Here is a 21,369-nt window from a genome sequence, read left to right on the forward strand (position 1 = left end):
AGCAGCCCCCTCGGCGAGAATTCCTTTTTTCTCCTTTAATTCCCCTTTTTTCCCCCCAAAATTTCGCCTTTTCCCCCCAAATTCCACTAATTTCCCCCCCTCAAATCCCACCTGCTCTCATCCCGCCCCCTCTCAACTCCACCGCGCCACCACCTGACAAAACACAGCACACACCAGCTCAGTTTTTTCATTTTTCTTTTTTTTTTCTAAAAAAAAAAGGTTTTTTCGTATTTTTTTCCATTTTTGTGTGTTTTTTTGTGTTTTTTTTTTTAAAGGCTGGGCGAGAGGTAGGATAAAAAAGGGCGTTTTTTGGCCTCTGATAGATGAGGTTTGGGAGCTCTTCTCACCTTCACTCCCTTGTGAAACACACCTGGGCTACGGAGGGAATTTTACACAATGGATTAAAAACTTTATATTCCAAGAGATATCTCATATCCACAAAAAAAAGAAGGATCAAAAAAAAAAAGGAAGATTTGAGGCATAAATCACATCAAAAGGCTCCTTTGTGTCCTACCTTTAAATAAGGAAAACGTACAAAAGTGGCCGAAGGTTGTGCAAAAATTCTTCAATTTGCTCGGAATATTTTACAGAATCAGTACAGGAAAATGTAGAAATCAGTAAAAAATTAAAAAAAAAACCAACCAAGCCCTGGAGGGATCTGTTTTAGCAACAGGAATTTTGCTGTCCCAGGGTGGGAATCTTGGCTCATGTGGGGAGATTTGGGCACTTTTGAGTCCCTTTTTTTTTATTTTTATATTTTGTTTTTTGTTTTTTTTTTTTCCCCAGCATAAGGCAAAAACCCCAACCCTGAAAACCACACTGAGATCCACAAGAAAAGGATGTAAACGAAGATTTCTCTGGTAAAAAAAGCCTCCACCAAGAGGCTCCTTTCAAACAGAGCTGTGGGGCTGAAGGCACCTCCACATCCCCACACTTTTGGCTTCTTTTGGGGTGGTTTTTTTTTTCCCAGCTCTTCCTGAGGGAAAAAAAATCCCAAAAAAAAAAACAAACCCCAAGAATGACTTTGTGCAATTCCTGCCCCCGATTCTCAGCTGAGGCAGCCGAGTCCCTGCAGTTTGTGTTTGTAAAAAAACACATTAAAAATAAAAATAAAGCCAAAATAAAAAGAGCGAAGGCGGCGGCGGTGAGGGCGATCCAGCATCCGGGGTGGCTCTGGGGTGAAAAGGGAGGGGTTTGGGTCAATCTCAGCGCTGGGGGGGGGTCAGGGGGTCTCGAAGCCCACACGGAATCCGGGCTGGGGGGGCACCACGGCGCCGTTCTGGGCCTGCACGCTGAAACCGGGGGGCATCCAGGGGGGCGACGACTGGCTCTGCCTGGGGAGGGGGAAAAATCATTAGAGACTGGTAAAATATCCTTGAGGGATTGCTAAAATATCCTTTAGGGATTGCTAAAATATCCTTTAGGGATTGCTAAAATATCCTTTAGGGATTGTTAAACTAAATAAAAACCCTTTAGGGATTGCTAGAAAAGGTGCACGCTGAACCCAGGGGGCATCCAGGGGGGCGACGACTGGCTCTGCCTGGGGAGGGGGGAAAATCATCAGAGACTGGTAAAATATCCTTGAGGGATTGCTAAAATATCCTTTAGGGATTGTTACACAGAATAAAAATCATTTAGAGATTGTTAAATTCAATAAAAACCCTTTAGGGATTGCTAAAAAGGTGCATGGTGAACCCGGGGGACATCCTGGGGGGCTCTGCCTGGAGAGGGGAAAAACCATAAGGGATTGCTAAAATATCCTTTAGGGATTGCTAAAATATCCTTTAGGGATTGCTAAATTAAATAAATATACTTTAGGGATTGCTAAAAAGGTGCATGCTGTACCCAGGAGCCAACCATGGGGGTGATGACTGGCTCTGCCTGGATGGGGGAAAAACCATAAGGGACTGCTAAAATATCCTTTAGGGATTGCTAAAATATCCTTTAGGGATTGTTACATAGAATAAAAATCATTTAGAGATTGTTAAATTCAATAAAAACCCTTTAGGGATTGCTAGAAAAGGTGCACGCTGTACCCAGGAGCCAACCATGGGGGCACTGACTGGCTCTGCCTGGGGAGGGGAAAAAATCATGAGAGACTGGTAAAATATCCTTGAGGGATTGCTAAAATATCCTTTAGGGATTGCTAAAATATCCTTTAGGGATTGCTAAATTAAATAAAAATCCTTTAGGGATTGCTAAATGAAAATCTGTTAGGGATTGTTAAACTAAATAAAAATCCATTAGGGATTGCTAAAATATCCTTTAGGGATTGTTAAATTCAATAAAAACTCTTTAGGGATTGCTAAAAAGGTGCACGCTGTACCCAGGAGCCAACCATGGGGGCTCTGCCTGGAGAGGGGAAAAAATCATTAGAGACTGGTAAAATATCATTTAGGAATTGCTAAATTAAATAAATATACTTTAGGGATTGTTAAACTAAATAAAAATCATTTAGGGATTGCTGAAAAATCCTTTAGGGATTGCTAAATGAAAATCTGTTAGGGATTGCTAAAATATCCTTTAGGGATTGCTAAATTAAATAAATATACTTTAGGTATTGCTGAAAAATCCTTTAGGGATTGCTAAAATATCCTTTAGGGATTGCTAAATTAAATAAATATACTTTAGGGATTGTTAAACTAAACAAAAATCATTTAGGGATGTCCCCACCCCTGTTGGGATGTCCCCACCCTTGTTGGGATGTCCCCACCCTGTTGGGATGTCCCCACCCCTGTTGGGATGTCCCCATCCCTGTTGGGATGTCCCCATCTCTGTTGGGATGTCCCCACCCCTGTTGGGATGTCCCCACCCTTGTTGGGATGTCCCCACCCCCTGTTGGGATGCCTCCACCCCTGTTGGGATGTCCCCACCCTGCTGGGACGTCCCCACCCTTGTTGGGACGTCCCCACCCCTGTTGGGATGTCCCCATCCCTGCTGGGATGTCCCCAACCTGCTGGGATGTCCCCACCCTTGTTGGGATGTCCCCATCTCTGTTGGGATGTCCCCACCCCTGTTGGGATGTCCCCACCCTTGTTGGGATGTCCCCACCCCCTGTTGGGATGTCCCCACCCTTGTAGGGATGTCCCCACCCTGCTGGGATGTCCCCACCCTTGCTGGGAGGTCCCCACCCGTTGGGATGTCCCCAACCTGCTGGGATGTCCCACCCTTGTTGGGATGTCCCCACCCTGTTGGGATGTCCCCAACCTGCTGGGATGTCCCCCCCTTGTTGGGATGTCCCCACCCTTGTTGGGATGTCCCACCCTTGTTGGGATGTCCCCACCCTTGTTGGGATGTCCCACCCTTGTTGGGATGTCCCCACCCTGTTGGGATGTCCCACCCTGCTGGGATGTCCCCACCCTTGTTGGGATGTCCCACCCTTGTTGGGATGTCCCCACCCTTGTTGGGATGTCCCCACCCTTGCTGGGACGTCCCCACCCTGTTGGGATGTCCCCACCCTATTGGGATGTCCCCACCCTTGTTGTGATGTCCCACCCCTGTTGGGATGTCCCCACCCTGTTGGGATGTCCCCACCCTGTTGGGATGTCCCCACCCCTGTTGGGATGTCCCACCCTTGTTGGGATGTCCCCACCCTGCTGGGATGTCCCCACCCCTGTTGGGATGTCCCCACCCCTGTTGGGATGTCCCCACCCTGTTGGGATGTCCCCACCCCTGCTGGGATGTCCCCACCCCTGCTGGGATGTCCCCACCCTTGTTGGGATGTCCCCACCCCTGCTGGGATGTCCCCACCCCTGTTGGGATGTCCCACCCCTGCTGGGATGTCCCCAGCCCTGCTGAGATGTCCCCACCCCTGCTGAGATGTCCCCACCCCTGTTGGGATGTCCCCCCCCTGTTGGGATGTCCCCACCCCTGTTGGGATGTCCCCACCCCTGCTGGGATGTCCCCACCCTGCTGGGATGTCCCCATCCCTGCTGGGATGTCCCCACCCTGCTGGGATGTCCCCACCCTGCTGGGATGTCCCCACCCTTGTTGGGATGTCCCCACCCCCTGTTGGGATGTCCCCACCCTTGTTGGGATGTCCCCACCCTGCTGGGATGTCCCCACCCCTGCTGGGATGTCCCCACCCCTGTTGGGGTGTCCCCACCCTTGTAGGGATGTCCCCACCCCTGTTGGGATGTCCCGACCCCTGTTGGGATGTCCCCACCCTTGCTGGGATGTCCCCACTCCTGTTGGGATGTCCCCATCCCTGCTGGGATGTCCCCACCCTTGTAGGGATGTCCTGACCCCTGCTGGGATGTCCCCATCCCTGTTGGGATGTCCTGACCCCTGCTGGGATGTCCCCACCCTTGTAGGGATGTCCCCACCCTGTTGGGATGTCCCCACCCCTGCTGGGATGTCCCCACCCTGCTGGGATGTCCCCACCCTTGTTGGGATGTCCCCACCCTTGTTGGGATGTCCCCACCCCTGCTGGGATGTCCCCACCCTTGTTGGGATGTCCCCACCCCTGTTGGGATGTCCTGACCCCTGTTGGGATGTCCCCAACCTGCTGGGATGTCCCCACCCCTGTTGGGATGTCCCCACCCTTGTTGGGATGTCCCCACCCCTGTTGGGATGTCCCCACCCTGCTGGGATGTCCCCACCCTGTTGGGATGTCCCCACCCTTGTTGGGATGTCCCACCCTTGTTGGGATGTCCCCACCCCTGTTGGGATGTCCCCACCCCTGTTGGGATGTCCCCACCCTGTTGGGATGTCCCCACCCTTGTTGGGATGTCCCCACCCCTGCTGGGATGTCCCCACCCTGCTGGGATGTCCCCATCCCTGTTGGGATGTCCCCACCCTGTTGGGATGTCCCCACCCTGTTGGGATGTCCCCACCCCTGTTGGGATGTCCCCACCCTGCTGTGGGGTCAGTTTGACTCACCCAAAGCCCTGCTGGCTCCAGGCCTGGCCGTACACGCCGTAGGTGGGCACCTGCCATCCGTTGGGCACGTACTGGCCCAGCTGGGCACCGCCGTACCACTGCCCCCACTGCCCGTAGGCCGGCGGGTAGCTCAGCTGGCCCTGCGGCACACGGGCACCGTCAGCAACGGGCACGCGCCGGGGAGGCGGCAGCCAGCCAGGGATCCATCCATGGATCCATCCATCATCCATCATCCATCCATGGATCCATCCATCCATCCATCCATCCATCATCCATCCATCATCCATCCATCCATGGATCCATCCATCATCCATCCATCATCCATTCATCATCCATCCATCCATCCATCCATGGATCGTCATCAGCCAGCCAGGGATCCATCCATGGATCCATCCATCATCCATCCATTCATGGATCCGTCATCAGCCAGCCATGGATCCATCCATGGATCCATCCATCATCCATCCATCCATCATCCATGGATCCATCCATCCATGAATCCATGGATCCATCCATCATCCATCCATCCATGGATCCATGGATCCATCCATCCATCCATCCATGGATCCATCCATCCATCATCCATCCATCCATCCATCCATCCATCCATCCATCCATCCATCATCCATCCATGGATCGTCATCAGCCAGCCAGGGATCCATCCATCTTCCATGGATCCATCCATCCATCATCCATCCATCATCCATGGATCCATCATCCATCCATCCATCCATCCATCCATCCATCATCCATCCATCCCTCCCTCCATTCCCAGCCAATCAGCAGAGGTTAATTAGCACCTCCCTCCATTCCCAGCCAATCAGCAGAGGTTAATTAGCACCTCCCTCCATTCCCAGCCAATCAGCAGAGGTTAATTAGCACCTCCCTCCCTCCATTCCCAGCCAATCAGCAGAGGTTAATTAGCACCTCCCTCCATTCCCAGCCAATCAGCAGAGGTTAATTAGCACCTCCCTCCATTCCCAGCCAATTAGCAGAGGTTAATTAGCACCTGCTGCACAGGGCTGGCCATGTCGGGGCTCTCCTTGCCCCAGTAGCATTTGACCACGTGGCCCTCGATGGTGGTGCCGTTGACGGAGACGATGGCGTGGGCGGCGCTCTCATGGGAACTGAACCTGGGGAGGGGGGATTGATTGATTGATTGATCAATTGATTGATTGATCAATTGATTGATTGGGGTATTGACTGATTGGGGTATTGATTGGGATACTGATTGGGATATTGAAGGGATATTTATTGGGATACTGATTAGAATATTGACTGGGATACTGATTGAGAATATTGATTGGGGTATTGATTGGGATATTGATTAGGAATATTTATTGGGATATTTATTGGAAATATTTACTGGGAATATTGGGATATTTATTTGGAATATTTATTGGCAATATTTATTGGAAATATTTACTGGTAATATTTATTGGCAATATTAATCGGGATATTCATTGGGAATATTTACTGGGATATTTATTGGAAATATTTATTGGCAATATTAATTGGGATATTTATTGGGAATATTTACTGACATATTTATTGGGATATTTATGGGGGATATTTATTAGGATATTTATGGGAAATATTTATTGGGAATATTTACCGCGAATATTTTCTTGAGATATTTATTTTAAATATTTATTGGGAATATTTATTGGTATATTCACTGGAAATATTTATTGGGATATTTATTAGAAATATTTATTGGAAATATTTACTGGGATATTTACTGGGAAAATTTATTGGGAATATTTACTGAGATATTTATTGGGAATATTTACTGGGATATTTATTGGAAATATTTATTGGGAATATTTACTGACATATTTATTGGGATATTTATTGGTATATTCACTGGAAATATTTATTGGGATATTTATTAGAAATATTTATTGGAAATATTTACTGGGAAAATTTATTGGGATATTTATTGGGAATATTTACTGACATATTTATTAGGATATTTATTAGGAATATTTACTGAGATATTTATTGGGAATATTTACTGGGATATTTATTGGAAATATTTATTGGGAATATTTTCTTGGGATATTTATTGGGAATATTTACTGAGATATTTATTGGGATATTTATTGGGAATATTTATTGGTATACTCACTGGAAATATTTATTGGAAATATTTACTGGGATATTTATTGGGATATTTATTGGGAATATTTACTGGTGATATTTATTGGGAATATTTATAGGGATATTAATTAGGAATATTTACTGAGATAACGCCCCCATTTTCCCCCACCTGACGAAGGAGTAGCCTTTGTCGGGGAACACGCGGATCTCCATGATCTGCCCGAAGGGGGAGAAGGTCTGGCGCATCAGCTGCTCTGGAGCAGGAAGGACGGAGGGACAGACAGACAGACAGACAGGCAGCAGGTGAGGCAGAGCTGGCAGGGTGGGCGGGGCTGGCGCGGTGGGCGGGGCCACACGTACCTGAGAGGCCCGAGGTGACGCCCCCACAGTACACGGTGCAGTTGCTGGGGCTGGACTGAGTGACCACCTCGTCATAGGACAATTGCTTGGTGCTTGCTGCAAGAGATGGGGTTGGGGTCTTCAGAGAGATTGGGGTTGGGGTCTTCAGAGAGATTGGGGTTGGGGTTTGCAAAGAGATTGGGTTGGGGTTTGCAAAGGGCTGAGAGAGATGGGTTTGGGGTCTTCAAAGAGATTGGGTTTGGGGTTTGCAAAGGGCTGGGATGAGATTGGGTTTGGGGTTTGCAAAGGGGTGCAGAGATTGGGTTTGGGGTCTTCAAAGAGATTGGGTTTGGGGTTTGCAAAGAGATTGGGTTTGGGGTTTGTGAAGAGATTGGGTTTAGGGTTTTCAGAGGGCTGCAGAGATTGGGTTTGGGGTTTGCAAAGGGCTGAGAGAGATGGGTTTGGGGTCTTCAAAGAGATTGGGGTTGGGGTTTGCAAAGGGCTGCAAGAGATGGGGTTGGGGTTTGCAAAGAGATTGGGTTTAGGGTTTTCAGAGGGCTGCAGAGATTGGGGTTGGGGTCTGCAAAGGGCTGAGAGAGATGGGGTTGGGGTTTGCAAAGAGATTGGGGTTGGGGTCTGCAAAGGGCTGGGATGAGATTGGGTTTGGGGTTTGCAAAGGGCTGCAGAGATGGGTTTGGGGTTTGCAAAGGGCTGAGAGAGATGGGTTTGGCGTTTGCAAAGGGTTGCAGAGACTGGGTTTGGGGTCTTCAAAGAGATTGGGTTTGGGGTTTTCAGAGGGCTGCAGAGATTGGGTTTGGGGTCTTCAAAGAGACTGGGGTTGGGGTTTGCAAAGGGCTGGGATGAGATTGGGTTTGGGGTTTGCAAAGGGCTGAGAGAGATGGGTTTGGGGTTTGCAAAGAGATTGGGTTTGGGGTTTTCAGAGGGCTGCAGAGATTGGGTTTGGGGTTTGCAAAGAGATTGGGGTTGGGGTTTGCAAAGAGATTGGGTTTGGGGTTTGCAAAGAGATTGGGTTTGGGGTTTGCAAAGTTTGGGGTTTGCAAAGAGATTGGGTTTGGGGTTTGCAAAGGGCTGGGTCAGGAACTAGGGGGCAATTCCAGTCCTGACTGAACAGGATTGTTGGGAATGACCTGCAAATCTCTACAGGGACAGCTCAGAGTCATTCCAGGGCCTGAAGGGGCTCCAGGAGAGCTTGGGGACAAGGGGTGGAGGGACAGGACACAGGGAATGGTTCAAACTGGGAAAAGGGAGATTTAAATGGGATTTTGGGGTGGAATTCCCAGAGCAGCTCCATCCCTGTTGCTGTCCAAGGCCAGGCTGGGCAGGGCTTGGAGCACCCTGCCATTGGAGAAGGTGTCCCTGGATGGGCTCTGAGGTCCTTCCCACCCCAAAACCTCTGGGATCCCCCATGCCAGGAGCTGGCAGGGCACAGGGTGGGCACCCACCCTCATAGGTGCTCTTGGGAGCTGGAGGTTTCCTGGTGGCCCAGTTGGTCCTGATCTGCCGGCCCCCGAGCCACTGGCCCCCCATCTGCTGGATGGCGTTCTCGGCGTCCTGCGGGGGACAGAGGGACACAAACACCCCACTGACCCCACTGCTGGCACCCCTGCTGTGGGACAGGGCCAGGGGGGGACCCCAGTGTCACCTGAGTGTCCCCAACCCCATCCCATGGGACAGGGCCATGGGGGGACCCCAGTGTCACCTGAGTGTCCCCAACCCCATCCCATGGGACAGGGCCATGGGGACCAGTGTCCCCTGAGTGTCCCACCCTCTGGCAGCAGGAGTGACCCATGTCCTGAGTGTCCCCAACCCCATCCCATGGGACAGGGCCATGGGGGGACCCCAGTGTCCCCCTGAGTGTCCCCAACCCCTCCTGTGGGACAGGGCCATGGGGATCAGTGCACCTGAGTGTCCCAAACCCTTCCTGTGGCAGGGCATGAGGACCAGTGTCACCTGAGTGTCCCCAACCCCTCCTGTGGGACAGGGCCATGGGGGGACCCCAGTGTCACCTGAGTGACCCTACAGTGTCCCCAACCCCTCCTGTGGGACAGGGCCATGGGGGGACCCCAGTGTCCCCACCCCTTCTGTGGGAGAGCATGGGGACCCAGGAAACTGAGTTCCCACCCCTGTGGGACAGGGCCATGGGGGGACCCCAGTGTCCCCCTGAGTGTCCCCAACCCCATCCCATGGGACAGGGCCATGGGGGGACCCCAGTGCCCTCCTGAGTTTTTACCCATTTTTGAGGAAGGAACCAAGTCTCTCATCCATTCACTGAATAGAATAAAGGATTACTTTCATTAGAGGGGTAACAGATTTTACCCATTTATTACATAGGAATAAGGATTTTACCCTTTATTGAAGAGAGGAAAGGATTTACCATTTTGGGGAAAGGAACCAAGTCTTCTCCCATTTTTAAGAGGGAATAAGATTACCCATTTTTTAAGAGGGAATGATTATTTTACCAATTTATCAAAGGGGAAATGGGGGTTTATCCATTTTTGAGGAAGGAACCCAATGATCTCTCATTTTGTAAGGGAATAAGGATTTTACCCATTTATCAAAGAGGGAAATAAAGGATTTTACCCATTTATCAAAGAGGGAAATAAAGGGATTTTACCCTTTTATTGAAGAGGGAAATAAGGGTTTTTACCCATTTTTAAGGAAGGAACCAAAGATCTCTCTCCCATTTATTAAAGAGGGAAATAAAGGATTTTACCCATTTATTAAATAGGGAAATAAATTATTTTACCCATTTATCAAAGAGGGAAATAAAGGGATTTTACCCATTTATTGAAGAGGAGATAAGGGATTACCCTTATTGGAAGGACCAAAGATCTCTCTCCCATTTATTAAAGAGGGAAATAAAGGATTTTACCCATTTCTTAAGAGGGAAATGAAGGGGTTTTACCCATTTATTAAGAGGGAAATGAAGGGTTTTACCCATTTTTGAGGAAGGAACCAAAGATCTCTCACCCATTTATTAAATAGGGAAATGAAGGGATTTTACCCATTTATTGAAGAGGGAAATGAAGGGTTTTACCCATTTTTTAGGAAGGAAACAAAGATCTCTCACCCATTTGTTGAAGAAGGAGACGAAGCCGTAGCCCTTGGACTTGCCCGTGGCCATGTCCTTGACCACCCGTGCATCCCTAAAGCACAAAGGGAACCTTTAAAATCTGATTTATTTGCCATTCTATTCCACCTGCTCATTGCAAATGTTCCACAGAAATGAACAGAAAATAAATTATTAAATTGAATTATTATTAAATTCAATGAATTCTTTCATTCTCAGGTCAATTTGTTAGCCCATTTTTTGGGCAGATGTAAATTTTGATGGGAGAGCAAACCAGGTGTGTGAGCAGAGCTGTCCCTGCAGTGCCACAGTGTCACTGAATCCACACAAAGCTGTCCCCACCCTGAAAAACACTCACGAGATTCTTCCAAATGGAGCAAAAGCTGCTTTGATGTCCTCAGTGGTGATCTCAGGGCTCAGGTCCCCCACAAAGACGTGGAAATGGTCTTTGGGGGAAACAGAAAGGAGGTTCAGAGGTTGAAGATGCCCTCAGAGCAGAGCAGAGGAAAAAAAAAAAAACTCTTCTTAAAAATACCCTTTATTAAAACTCAGCTGTTATTCAAAATTCATTATTAAAAATCAGGCACTTGATGGGGTTTAGCCACACCAGCCTGAAATTCCAAGGATTTTCCCACAGAAATGGCTGGGAGTGATGGAACCTTCTGGATGCTCCTTGAGGGAGATGCTCAATGTGCCTCAAAACTCCAGAATGAGACATTTTGGGTTTTAATTCCCAACTGCCCACAGATTTGCACCAAATCCCTTCCTGACGCTACAGGGAAATGGAAGAGAATTTAATGGAATTTTTCCCTAAAAATTCAATGGAAAACAAACCAAAAAAAAAAAACCCCAAACTCAGCTTCAGGAACACCCTGGAGATCCACAATTTGATGTTCAAGAAATTACAATTACCTTGTGAACGCTGTGTGATGGCAAAGATCAGATTTGCCCTGAAGTTTAATTAACACAAACACAATCACCAATTAGGATTCCAATGCAAACCATCCCCAGAGAGCTGTGTGTGCTGCTTTTCTGTCTCACACCCTGCTCAGGTGACACTTACTGCTGGTGTCTTTCTTCTGGCTGCTGGGGGTGGTGGCCCAGTTCACTTTGACCTCCTGCAAATGGCAAGCACACATCAGGTTTGGCAAATCCCAAAAAGCTCAGACACCTCCAGAGCTCAAATCCCACCCTACAGGGCAAGGCTGGGGGGCAAAGTTGAGTTTAAGGTATTTTTTCTGGGGAGGGGGTTTGTTCTTAAATTAACAAGGCTGGATTAATTGGTCTGGGGGGGTTCAGCTGGAGAAAGGAAAGCTCCAGGGAGAGCTTCCAGAATATTCCAGGGCCTGAAGGGATCCAGGAGAGCTGGAGAGGGACTGGGGACAGGGGATGGAGGGACAGGACACAGGGAATGGCTTCAAATGTCCCAAGGTGATTGTGAACAGGATGGGGACAGACTCTGATCAGTGTGCCCAGGGACAGAAACATGGGAAGTTCCACCTGAATATGATGAAAAAAGAAGGAAAATATGAGGGAAAAGATGAAGGAAAGTTTTCCTTGGAGGGCTGGAACAGGCTGTGGGAGCTCCTTGTCAGCACACATCAAAACCCTGCTGGGCTCTGCCCTTGCACTGCTCTGAATGAGGGGCCTCCCAACCCAACCACACTGGAATTGTGTGATTGTGCTCCCAGCTGCACATCCTCAGCTCCACCTTCCTCCCAATGCTCTGAACTCCTCCTCCCAACACCCTGAACTCCTTCTCCCAAAATCCTGAACTCCTTCTCCCAAAACCCTGAACTCCTCCAACACCCTGAACTCCTTCTCCCAATGCTCTGAACTCCTCCTCCCAACACCCTGAACTCCTTCTTCCAAAATCCTGAACTTCTCCTCCCAACACCCTGAACTCCTTCTCCCAAAATCCTGAACTTCTCCTCTCAACACCCTGAACTCCTTCTCCCAAAATCCTGAACTCCTTCTCCCAAAATCCTGAACTTCCCCTCCCAAAATCCTGAACTTCTCCTCTCACCCTGAACTCCTTCTCCCAAAATTCTGAACTTCTCCTCTCACCCTGAACTCCTTCTCCCAAAATCCTGAACTCCTCCAACACCCTGAACTCCTTCTCCCAAAATCCTGAACTCCTCCAACACCCTGAACTCCTTCTCCCAAAATCCTGAACTTCTCCTCCCAACACCCTGAACTTCTCCCAAAATCCTGAACTTCACCTCTCAAAACCCTGAACTTCTTCCAAAATCCTGAACTTCTCCTCCCAACACCCTGAACTCCTTCTCCCAATGCTCTGAACTCCTCCAACACCCTGAATTCGTCCTCCCCATGCTCTGAACTCCTCCTCCCAACAACCCTGAACTTCTCCTCCCAACACCCTGAACTCCTTCTCCCAAAATCCTGAACTCCTCCAACACCCTGAACTGCTCCCAACCCCCTCAACTCCTGTTCTGAGCCCTGTCCCACTGAGATCTCCACCCCAAAGGCAGAGTCCCACATCTGCAGCACGGCTCCTCCTCTCCCAGCAGGATCAGCCCCTGGGTGCCCCCAGCCCCTGGCACAGCCTCTCCCAGCAGGATCAGCCCCTGGCACAGCCTCTCCCAGCAGGATTGCCCCTGGCACAGCCTCTCCCAGCAGGATCAGCCCCTGGGTGCCCCCAGCCCCTGGCACAGCCTCTCCCAGCACAATCAGCCCCTGGCACAGCCTCTCCCAGCAGGATTGCCCCTGGCACAGCCTCTCCCAGCAGGATCAGCCCCTGGCACAGCCTCTCCCAGCAGGATTGCCCCTGGCACAGCCTCTCCCAGCAGGATCTGCCCCTGGCACAGCCTCTCCCAGTAGGATCTGCTCCTGGGTGCCCCCAGCCCCTGGCACAGCCTCTCCCAGCAGGATCAGCCCCTGGCACAGCCTCTCCCAGCAGGATCTGCCCCAGCACAGCCTCTCCCAGCAGGATCTGCCCCTGGCACAGACTCTCCCAGCAGGATCAGCCCCTGGGTGCCCCCAGCCCCTGGCACAGCCTCTCCCAGCAGGATCAGCCCCTGGCACAGCCTTTCCCAGCAGGATTGCCCCTGGCACAGCCTCTCCCAGCAGGATCTGCCCCAGCACAGCCTCTCCCAGCAGGATCTGCCCCAGCACAGCCTCTCCCAGCAGGATCTGCCCCAGCACAGCCTCTCCCAGCAGGATCTGCCCCAGCACAGCCTATCCCAGTAGGATCAGCCCCTGGCACAGCCTCTCCCAGCAGGATCAGCCCCTGGGTGCCCCCAGCCCCTGGCACAGCCTCTCCCAGCAGGATCAGCCCCTGGCACAGCCTCTCCCAGCAGGATCAGCCCCTGGGTGCCCCCAGCCCCTGGCACAGCCTCTCCCAGCAGGATCAGCCCCTGGCACAGCCTCTCCCAGCAGGATCTGCCCCTGGCACAGCCTCTCCCAGCAGGATCAGCCCCTGGCACAGCCTCTCCCAGCAGGATCAGCCCCTGGCACAGCCTCTCCCAGCAGGATCAGCCCCTGGGTGCCCCCAGCCCCTGGCACAGCCTCTCCCAGCAGGATTGCCCCTGGCACAGCCTCTCCCAGCAGGATCAGCCCCTGGGTGCCCCCAGCCCCTGGCACAGCCTTTCCCAGCAGGATCTGCCCCTGGCACAGCCTTTCCCAGCAGGATCTGCCCCTGGCACAGCCTCTCCCAGCAGGATCTGCCCCTGGCACAGCCTCTCCCAGCAGGATCAGCCCCTGGCACAGCCTCTCCCAGCAGGATTGCCCCTGGCACACACTCACCAGGAGCAGGGCAGCTTACCTTACCCATTATCTTCCTGCCGTTCATGGCAGCCAGCGCTGCGGCCGCGTGCCGGTGCTCGTAGAACTCCACGAAGCAGTAGGGATCATTGCCAGCTGTCTGAGACAGGACACGGGCTGGCACTGGGCACCTGGGCTGGCACTGGGGAGCTGGGCTGGGATTGGGGAGCTGGGCTGGGATTGGGGGCACTGAGCTGGGATTGGGGAGCTGGGCTGGGACTGGGGAGCTGAGCTGGGATTGGGGGCACTGAGCTGGGATTGGGGAGCTGAGCTGGCACTGGGGGAGCTGAGTTGGGACTGGGGACTCTGAGCTGGCATTGGGGACCTGGACTGGGACTGGGGAGCTGGGCTGGGATTGGGGAGCTGGGCTGGGATTGGGGAGCTGAGCTGGGATTGGGGTCACTGAGCTGGCATTGGGGTCACTGAGCTGGCATTGGGGTCACTGAGCTGGCATTGGGGACCTGGGCTGGCATTGGGGACTCTGAGCTGGGATTGGGGAGCTGAGCTGGGATTGGGGAGCTGGGCTGGGATTGGGGGCACTGAGCTGGGATTGGGGACACTGAGCTGGGATTGGGGAGCTGAGAGGGATTGGGGAGCTGAGCTGGGATTGGGGAGCTGGGCTGGGACTGGGGAGCTGAGCTGGGATTGGGGACCTGAGCTGGGATTGGGGAGCTGGGCTGGGATTGGGGAGCTGGGCTGGGATTGGGGAGCTGGGCTGGGATTGGGGACACTGAGCTGGGATTGGGGAGCTGGGCTGGGATTGGGGAGCTGAGCTGGGATTGGGGAGCTGGGCTGGGATTGGGGAGCTCAGCTGGGAGCTGAGCTGAGCTGGGATTGGGGAGCTGAGCTGGGATTGGGGACTCTGAGCTGGGATTGGGGACTCTGAGCTGGGATTGGGGACACTGAGCTGGGATTGGGGACCTGGGCTGGGATTGGGGACCTGGGCTGGGATTGGGGAGCTGAGCTGGGATTGGGGTCACTGAGCTGGGATTGGGGACACTGAGAGGGGATTGGGGACATTAACCTGAGATTAGGGACACTGAGCCAGGAATGGAGAGACAAACCAGGCATCAGGGACTCAAAACCGGGATTAGGACTCAAACCCAGGATTAGGGACTCAAACCCAGGATTAGGGACTCAAACCCAGGATTAGGGACTCAAACCCAGGATTAGGGACACAAAGCCAGGCTCTGGTTGCTCTGCTCAGCCTCTGACTGCTGACACCTCAACAGCCCCACCTGGACAGGTTTTCTGACCCTACAGGGACTAACAACGCTCTCAGAGCTTTCAATTCTACTTTAGAAAGGGAAAATTATGGCAAAGACCTTTTCAAACCTCATTTGCAATCCCCTCCTGATTTAATGAGGGGATTCACTGTCCCTCTCCATGCCCACCCATCCCTACATTCCCCACCAGGCATGCACAGAAACGATGCCAAACCATGCCCAGGTTTATTCCAGGTGCTGTTCCCTGAGCACAGGCACAGCCTGGAGGCAGCACCCTGAGGGGAGCAGGGGGATCAGAGGATTGGGGCTCTTACATCCATGATCATCTTGCAGTTCTTGCAGGGCCCGATCTGGCTGAAGAGCTGCAGGATCAGAGCCTCGGTCACGTCCCTGGAGAGGTTCCCCACGTACCTGAGGGACAAACACAGGCAGGGACAGGGATGGAGACGTGTTGGAGCATGGAGAGGGGCTTGGGAGCAGGGATGGAGTGATGGGAAAAGGGGGAACGGCCTCCCACTGCTGAGGGCTGGGGGAGGTGGGACACTGGGATGGAACTCCCAGAGGAGAATCCCTGGGGATGCCCAAGGCCAGGCTGGACAGGGCTGGGAGCAGCCTGGGACAGTGGGAGGTGACCCTGCCATGGCAGGGGTGGCACTGGATGGGTTCATGTCCCTTCCCACCCAAACCAATCCAGGATTCCATGGCTCCAGGAAGTTCACCTTCCAAACTGATTCCCCAGGTCAGAGTCCAGTTCCCATATCCCTACACTGATTCATTTCCCAGTACAGAAATTCCAGTTCCCATATCCCTACACTGATTCATTTCCCAGTACAGGAACTCCAGTTCCCATATCCCTACACTGAATTCCCAGTATAGAATTCCAATTACTACTACAGAATTGGAAACTACTGGAATTGAGGAATTGGAAATCCAAACTACTACTATAGAATTCCCATATTACTACTACAATTTCCCAGCACAGAATTCCAGCTCTCACACCCTTACACCTATTGATCTCCCAGTACAGGAACTCCAGTTCCCATATTCCTATTATGATCTCCCAGTACAGGAACTCCAGTTCCCATATTCCTATTATGATTTCCCAGTACAGAAATTCCAGTTCCCATATCCCTACACTGAATTCCCAGTATAGAATTCCAGTTCCCATATCCCTACACTGAATTCCCAGTATAGAAACTCCAGTTCCCATATCCCTACACTGAATTCCCAGTATAGAATTCCAATTCCCATATTACTACTACAATTTCCCAGCACAGAATTCCAGCTCTCACACCCATTGATCTCCCAGTACAGGAACTCCAGTTCCCATATTCCTATTATGATTTCCCAGTACAGAAATTCCAGTTCCCATATCCCTACACTGATTCATTTCCCAGTACAGAAATTCCAGTTCCCATATCCCTACACTGAATTCCCAGTATAGAAACTCCAGTTCCCATATCCCTACACTGATTCATTTCCCAGTACAGAAATTCCAGTTCCCATATCCCTACACTGAATTCCCAGTATAGAATTCCAGTTCCCATATTACTACTACAATTTCCCAGCACAGAATTCCAGCTCTCACACCCATTGATCTGCCAGTACAGGAACTCCAGTTCCCATATTCCTATTATGATTTCCCAGTACAGGAACTCCAGTTCCCATATTCCTATTATGATTTCCCAGTATAGAATTCCAGTTCCCATATCCCTACACTGAATTCCCAGTATAGAAACTCCAGTTCCCATATCCCTACACTGAATTCCCAGTATAGAATTCCAATTCCCATATTACTACTACAATTTCCCAGCACAGAATTCCAGCTCTCACACCCATTGATCTCCCAGTACAGGAACTCCAGTTCCCATATTCCTATTATGATTTCCCAGTACAGAAATTCCAGTTCCCATATCCCTACACTGAATTCCCAGTATAGAATTCCAGTTCCCATATTACTACTACAATTTCCCAGTACAGGAACTCCAGTTCCCATATTCCTATTATGATTTCCCAGTACAGAAGTTCCAGTTCCCATATCCCTACACTGATTCATTTCCCAGTACAGAAATTCCAGTTCCCATATCCCTACACTGAATTCCCAGTATAGAATTCCAATTCCCATATTACTACTACAATTTCCCAGCACAGAATTCCAGCTCTCACACCCATTGATCTCCCAGTACAGGAACTCCAGTTCCCATATTCCTATTATGATTTCCCAGTACAGAAATTCCAGCTCCCCCATCCCTGCCCCAGCAGCTCAGGCTGCTGTTTTTCCACATTTCCCACAACATTTGGATGGTTCCTCCCAAAGCCCTGAGGTTTTGGAAGGCCCAGATGTGCCTGGAACGTGCTGGAGTGCAGGGCTCAGCCTCTGCAGCACAACCACAGCCCAAACCTCCACTCCCACCCACCAAGGCCCAGGGGTGGCTGTTTTGTTGTTTTGTTGGTGTTGTTGAGCCCAAATCATGGGATTTTTATAAAAAGCTCAGTGAGAAACCTCAGCCCTCGAGGTGCAGCCACAGCTCCTGCACAGGAATGTCCTGTGGGAAAAACCTCAGCCTGGGAATCGTGGCCAAATGCCAGCCCTGGAACCACCCTGGTGCACCTGCAGTGCCCCCAGAGGGGCAGAAAACAGCCAGCAGCACATCCAGGATCTGTTTGTGCTCCAAGCTTTGCTTATGGGGGAAGGAGACAGAGCTCTGTCAGGAATGGCTCATGCAGGAGCTCTGTGCTAATTATTAAAGCAACTTTTAGGCAGGAGGCAGGACTGGGTTTTAAAAACCCTTTACAGGCTTTGTCTGCTCTGAGTGAGTGATTCCTGCACCTCAGAATGGTGAAACAAGGAGGGATCAGAGCACTTCATTAAGGCAATTAAATTAATTAAATTAAATTCTCTCCCCAGCTGAGAGGGGGCTCAGAGAGGCTGAACACCCAACCTGAGCTGCACCTTCTGCTCCTTCCCAACCCAACCTGTGGCACCAGCAGGTGACAATTCCCTGTATGACCCCAGAGAGCCTCAGGGAGGGAGTGACAGAAATCCCAGCCTGGATTTGCTGGGCCCTGAGCTGTTTCAAGGCAGCACTCAGTGATCCTGCAGCTCTTTTGTGATGTTCTGTGTGTGCCAGCAGCTGCACGTGCTCCAGGACAGGGACCTGCATTCCTTGGCACACATGGGGGAAAACACCTTCCCAAACAAACACACCAGCACTGTGTGTGCAGAGGCAGGAATAGCTCCCAAAATGTGGGAGAACAGCGGGATTGGAAAGCTGGGAGTGCTCAGTGCTGGGGGTATTGAAGTCAGAGGGAGAGACCCACCTTTCTTGCTCAGCATCTGACTCCGGTTTATTCATCAATCAGTCACTTTTTATAACCGTGTTAATTAAGTTCATGCATATTGCAAAATCTGAGCTCACAATAGGTCAGAGATAACATAGCAACTCCTCCTGATGTTTCCAATACCAAGATTTGGGTTCTCAAAATTATTTTTGCTTTCCCAAAACATCCAAAGATAGAATATCTACTTGTTATGAGAAAGCTGCCTGAGAACTCTGGTATGCAAGGTCCTCAAGGCCTTCATGTTTGTCACTTTTACTTGTAATTAAAAACAACCTGAGAACCTCTGCTGTTTACAGAAACAGGCTGTGAGAACCTGTCCCCCACAGCTGCCTTCCAAGCCATTTCTGAAAAAATCTCCAACATGGGGTGAGGCACGTCGGGGTCCTGCTGTCCTGTGGGCACTCAGCAGCCCCAGGGCACAACAATCCCTCAGCTTGCAATGATTCCCTCCCTGCCACACTGCAGAACAAGGCTTCTGGGGGTGGGATGGCAACAGTGGGGCCTGATTCCCCTGATCCAAACAAGGGAAAGCTACTCCAGTAACACCTGCCTGGGAGAAGGAGGGGAACAGCCCAGGTGGGCACAGCAGTCAGGTGCTGCAGCACCTTTTGCTAAAATCCAACCTAAACCTCCCCTGGCGTGGCTTCTTTAATTCCTAATTCACTCAGTGGGAAGCAACAGGTTCAGAGAGTGCTTTGAACACTGGGACAAGCCCTGGATTCACGGGCAGTGCCTGGTCATTCCTATGGAGCTGCTGAGCAGGCCAGGGGGTTCCAGCTGTGTGCCAAGGCCAAAATCCAGCCAGGCACTCACAAAACCCTTCATGGATCATACAGAGTGACAGCATCCTCACCACGAATGGTTTGGGGCGGAAGGGACTCGGATCATCCCAGTTTAATGCTCTGCCAGGGGCTGGGATAGACAAGGGAGGGGGGCACACACACCTTAGAGCCCCTTCCCTCCAGATGTGTGCAGATGTAGCAGAGAGGGGGGGACACCTTCCACACTGCCTTCCCTCCAGATGTGACCTGGCATGGACTGCGGAGAGTGGCACACACTTTCCATACCCCCTTTCTATCCAACAGAAGGGGGACACACCTTCCTGGCCGCTTTTCCCTCCGGGTGTGACCTGGCATGGACTGGGAAGGGGCACACAGCTTGCAGACCCCTTTTCTCTCCAGATGTGAGTTGGGACGTACAGGGGAAGGGACACACAGCTTCCACACAGCCCTGTCCCTCCAGGTGCGAGCTGGAGGCCCAGGGGAACGCCCGGAGCGGAGGGCAGGCCGGCGGTGCCCAGCACTGGCACCGGGGAAAGGGCAGCAATACCGCGGGAGCCGGGCTCCGTCGCCGCCGGAGGGGGCCGGCTGCCCCTCAGCACTGCGGGCGGCCGAGGCTCCGCGGCGGAGCCCTGAGGGGCCCCGTCCGTGAGGCGACCCCGGGCCGCCCCTCCCCGCGGAGCCGGGAACAATAGGCGGTCTCGCCCCCTCCCCACTCACAGGGTCTTGGGCATTTCATCCTCCATGGCGCCGCCGCCGCCCGCCCCGGCTCTTCCCGCCCGCCGGGGCGGCCCCGTGAGCCCTGGGCAGCCCGGGCAGCCCGAGCGGCGCCGGCCCTGCCGGCGGACGGTCCCGCGGCGGCTCCTCGCAAGATGGCGGCGGGCGGGCGGGCGGGCTGAGGGGCCGGGGGGGGGCCAGGGCCGGGGGCGGGAACGCGCGTGCGCGGGGAGAGCGCGGGAACGGCGCGGGGACGCGCGGCCGCTCCGCGCATGCGCGGCCGTGAGGGAAAGGCGAGAAAAGTGGTGAAAAGTGATTTAAAATAAAGGCGTTAAAAGTAAAAGGGGTGAGAAATGAAGGGATTTAAAAGGCGTTAAAAATAAAAGGGTGAGAAATGAAGGGCTTTAAAATAAAGGCCTTAAAAATAAAAGCGTTAAAAGCGGGGTGAAAAGGTGCTAGCGGACACAGGGAACGGGGGCATCAGACCAGAAGAATGGCAATAAAGGTGGGAAAATAAAGGTGTTGAAAGAAATTTAGAATTTAAAAAGTAAAAAGAAAATAATTAAAAGGAGTTAAAACCGCGTTGGAAAGGGGTATGCGCGTAAGGGACATGCGGGCACCAAGAATGGGGCCAGCAGGGCTGGGAAATAAAGGTATTAAAAGTAAAGGAGATAAAGGAATTAAAATAGAAGTGTCTAAAAAGGAGGAGTTTAAAATTACAGGATTAAATATGAAAGAATTGAAAGTAAAGTCGTGGTGAAAAGGGACAGGTGGGCATCGGGAATGAGGCAATGAGGTGGGGAAATAAAGTTTATAAAATACAGGGACTAAAAGAAAGATTACTAAAATAAAGTAATTAAAATAAATTATAAACATTTAATAATTAGAGGAACTAAACATGAGGATTTAAAAAATAAAAAATCAAAGGAAAAGGGATTAAAAGCAGTGTGAAAAAGTTCATGTAGGGACCAGCAACAGAGGCCAGGGGCAGGAGAGAATAAAAATAAGCGAGTTAGAATAAAGTGGCTGAAATAAAGGAGTTTAAAAGAAAAGGGTTTAAACGAAAATAATTTAAAACCGAGGCATTAAAATAAAATCATTAAAAGTA

At 51.3% G+C, this 21,369-nt stretch overlaps 1 protein-coding gene across 6 annotated transcripts; it reads right to left on the reverse strand.

The window, feature by feature from the left end:
• Positions 1–178: 178 nt before the first annotated feature.
• On the reverse strand, positions 179–20,417 carry TIA1 (TIA1 cytotoxic granule associated RNA binding protein). Of its 6 annotated transcripts, XM_064731185.1 has the most exons (13): positions 20,265–20,417; positions 15,738–15,834; positions 14,204–14,297; positions 11,478–11,532; positions 11,327–11,364; positions 10,773–10,860; positions 10,415–10,490; positions 8,787–8,895; positions 7,345–7,440; positions 7,154–7,238; positions 5,891–6,014; positions 4,882–5,021; positions 179–1,334 (listed from the first exon to the last, which is right to left on the reverse strand). In XM_064731185.1, exons 1-13 carry the CDS (start codon positions 20,288–20,290, stop codon positions 1,223–1,225), a joined length of 1,140 nt encoding a protein of 379 aa, XP_064587255.1. In that variant the 5' UTR covers positions 20,291–20,417; the 3' UTR covers positions 179–1,222. The 6 variants fall into 6 exon arrangements, 5 of the variants coding, with proteins under 5 accessions (XP_064587255.1, XP_064587256.1, XP_064587254.1 ...); XM_064731186.1 differs by lacking the exon at positions 11,327–11,364 and having other exon boundaries at positions 14,199–14,297; XM_064731184.1 differs by lacking the exon at positions 11,327–11,364 and having other exon boundaries at positions 10,773–10,902; positions 14,199–14,297.
• Between the last annotated feature and the right edge of the window lie 952 nt (positions 20,418–21,369).

The sequence above is a fragment of the Zonotrichia leucophrys genome, chromosome 22, assembly GCF_028769735.1.
Source record: "Zonotrichia leucophrys gambelii isolate GWCS_2022_RI chromosome 22, RI_Zleu_2.0, whole genome shotgun sequence".
Classification (NCBI taxonomy): Eukaryota; Metazoa; Chordata; class Aves; order Passeriformes; family Passerellidae; genus Zonotrichia; species Zonotrichia leucophrys.

Coding starts and splice junctions, on each gene's coding strand:
- TIA1 (XM_064731184.1), bottom strand. CDS start 20,290: ATGGAGGATGAAATGCCCAAGACCCT. Junction 11,533..14,198: donor GCAGGAAGATAATGGGTAAG/GTAAGCTGCCCT, acceptor TGCCATTTGCAG/GAGGTCAAAGTGAACTGGGC. Junction 8,896..10,414: donor TCTCCTTCTTCAACAAATGG/GTGAGAGATCTT, acceptor TGTCCCCCGCAG/GACGCCGAGAACGCCATCCA.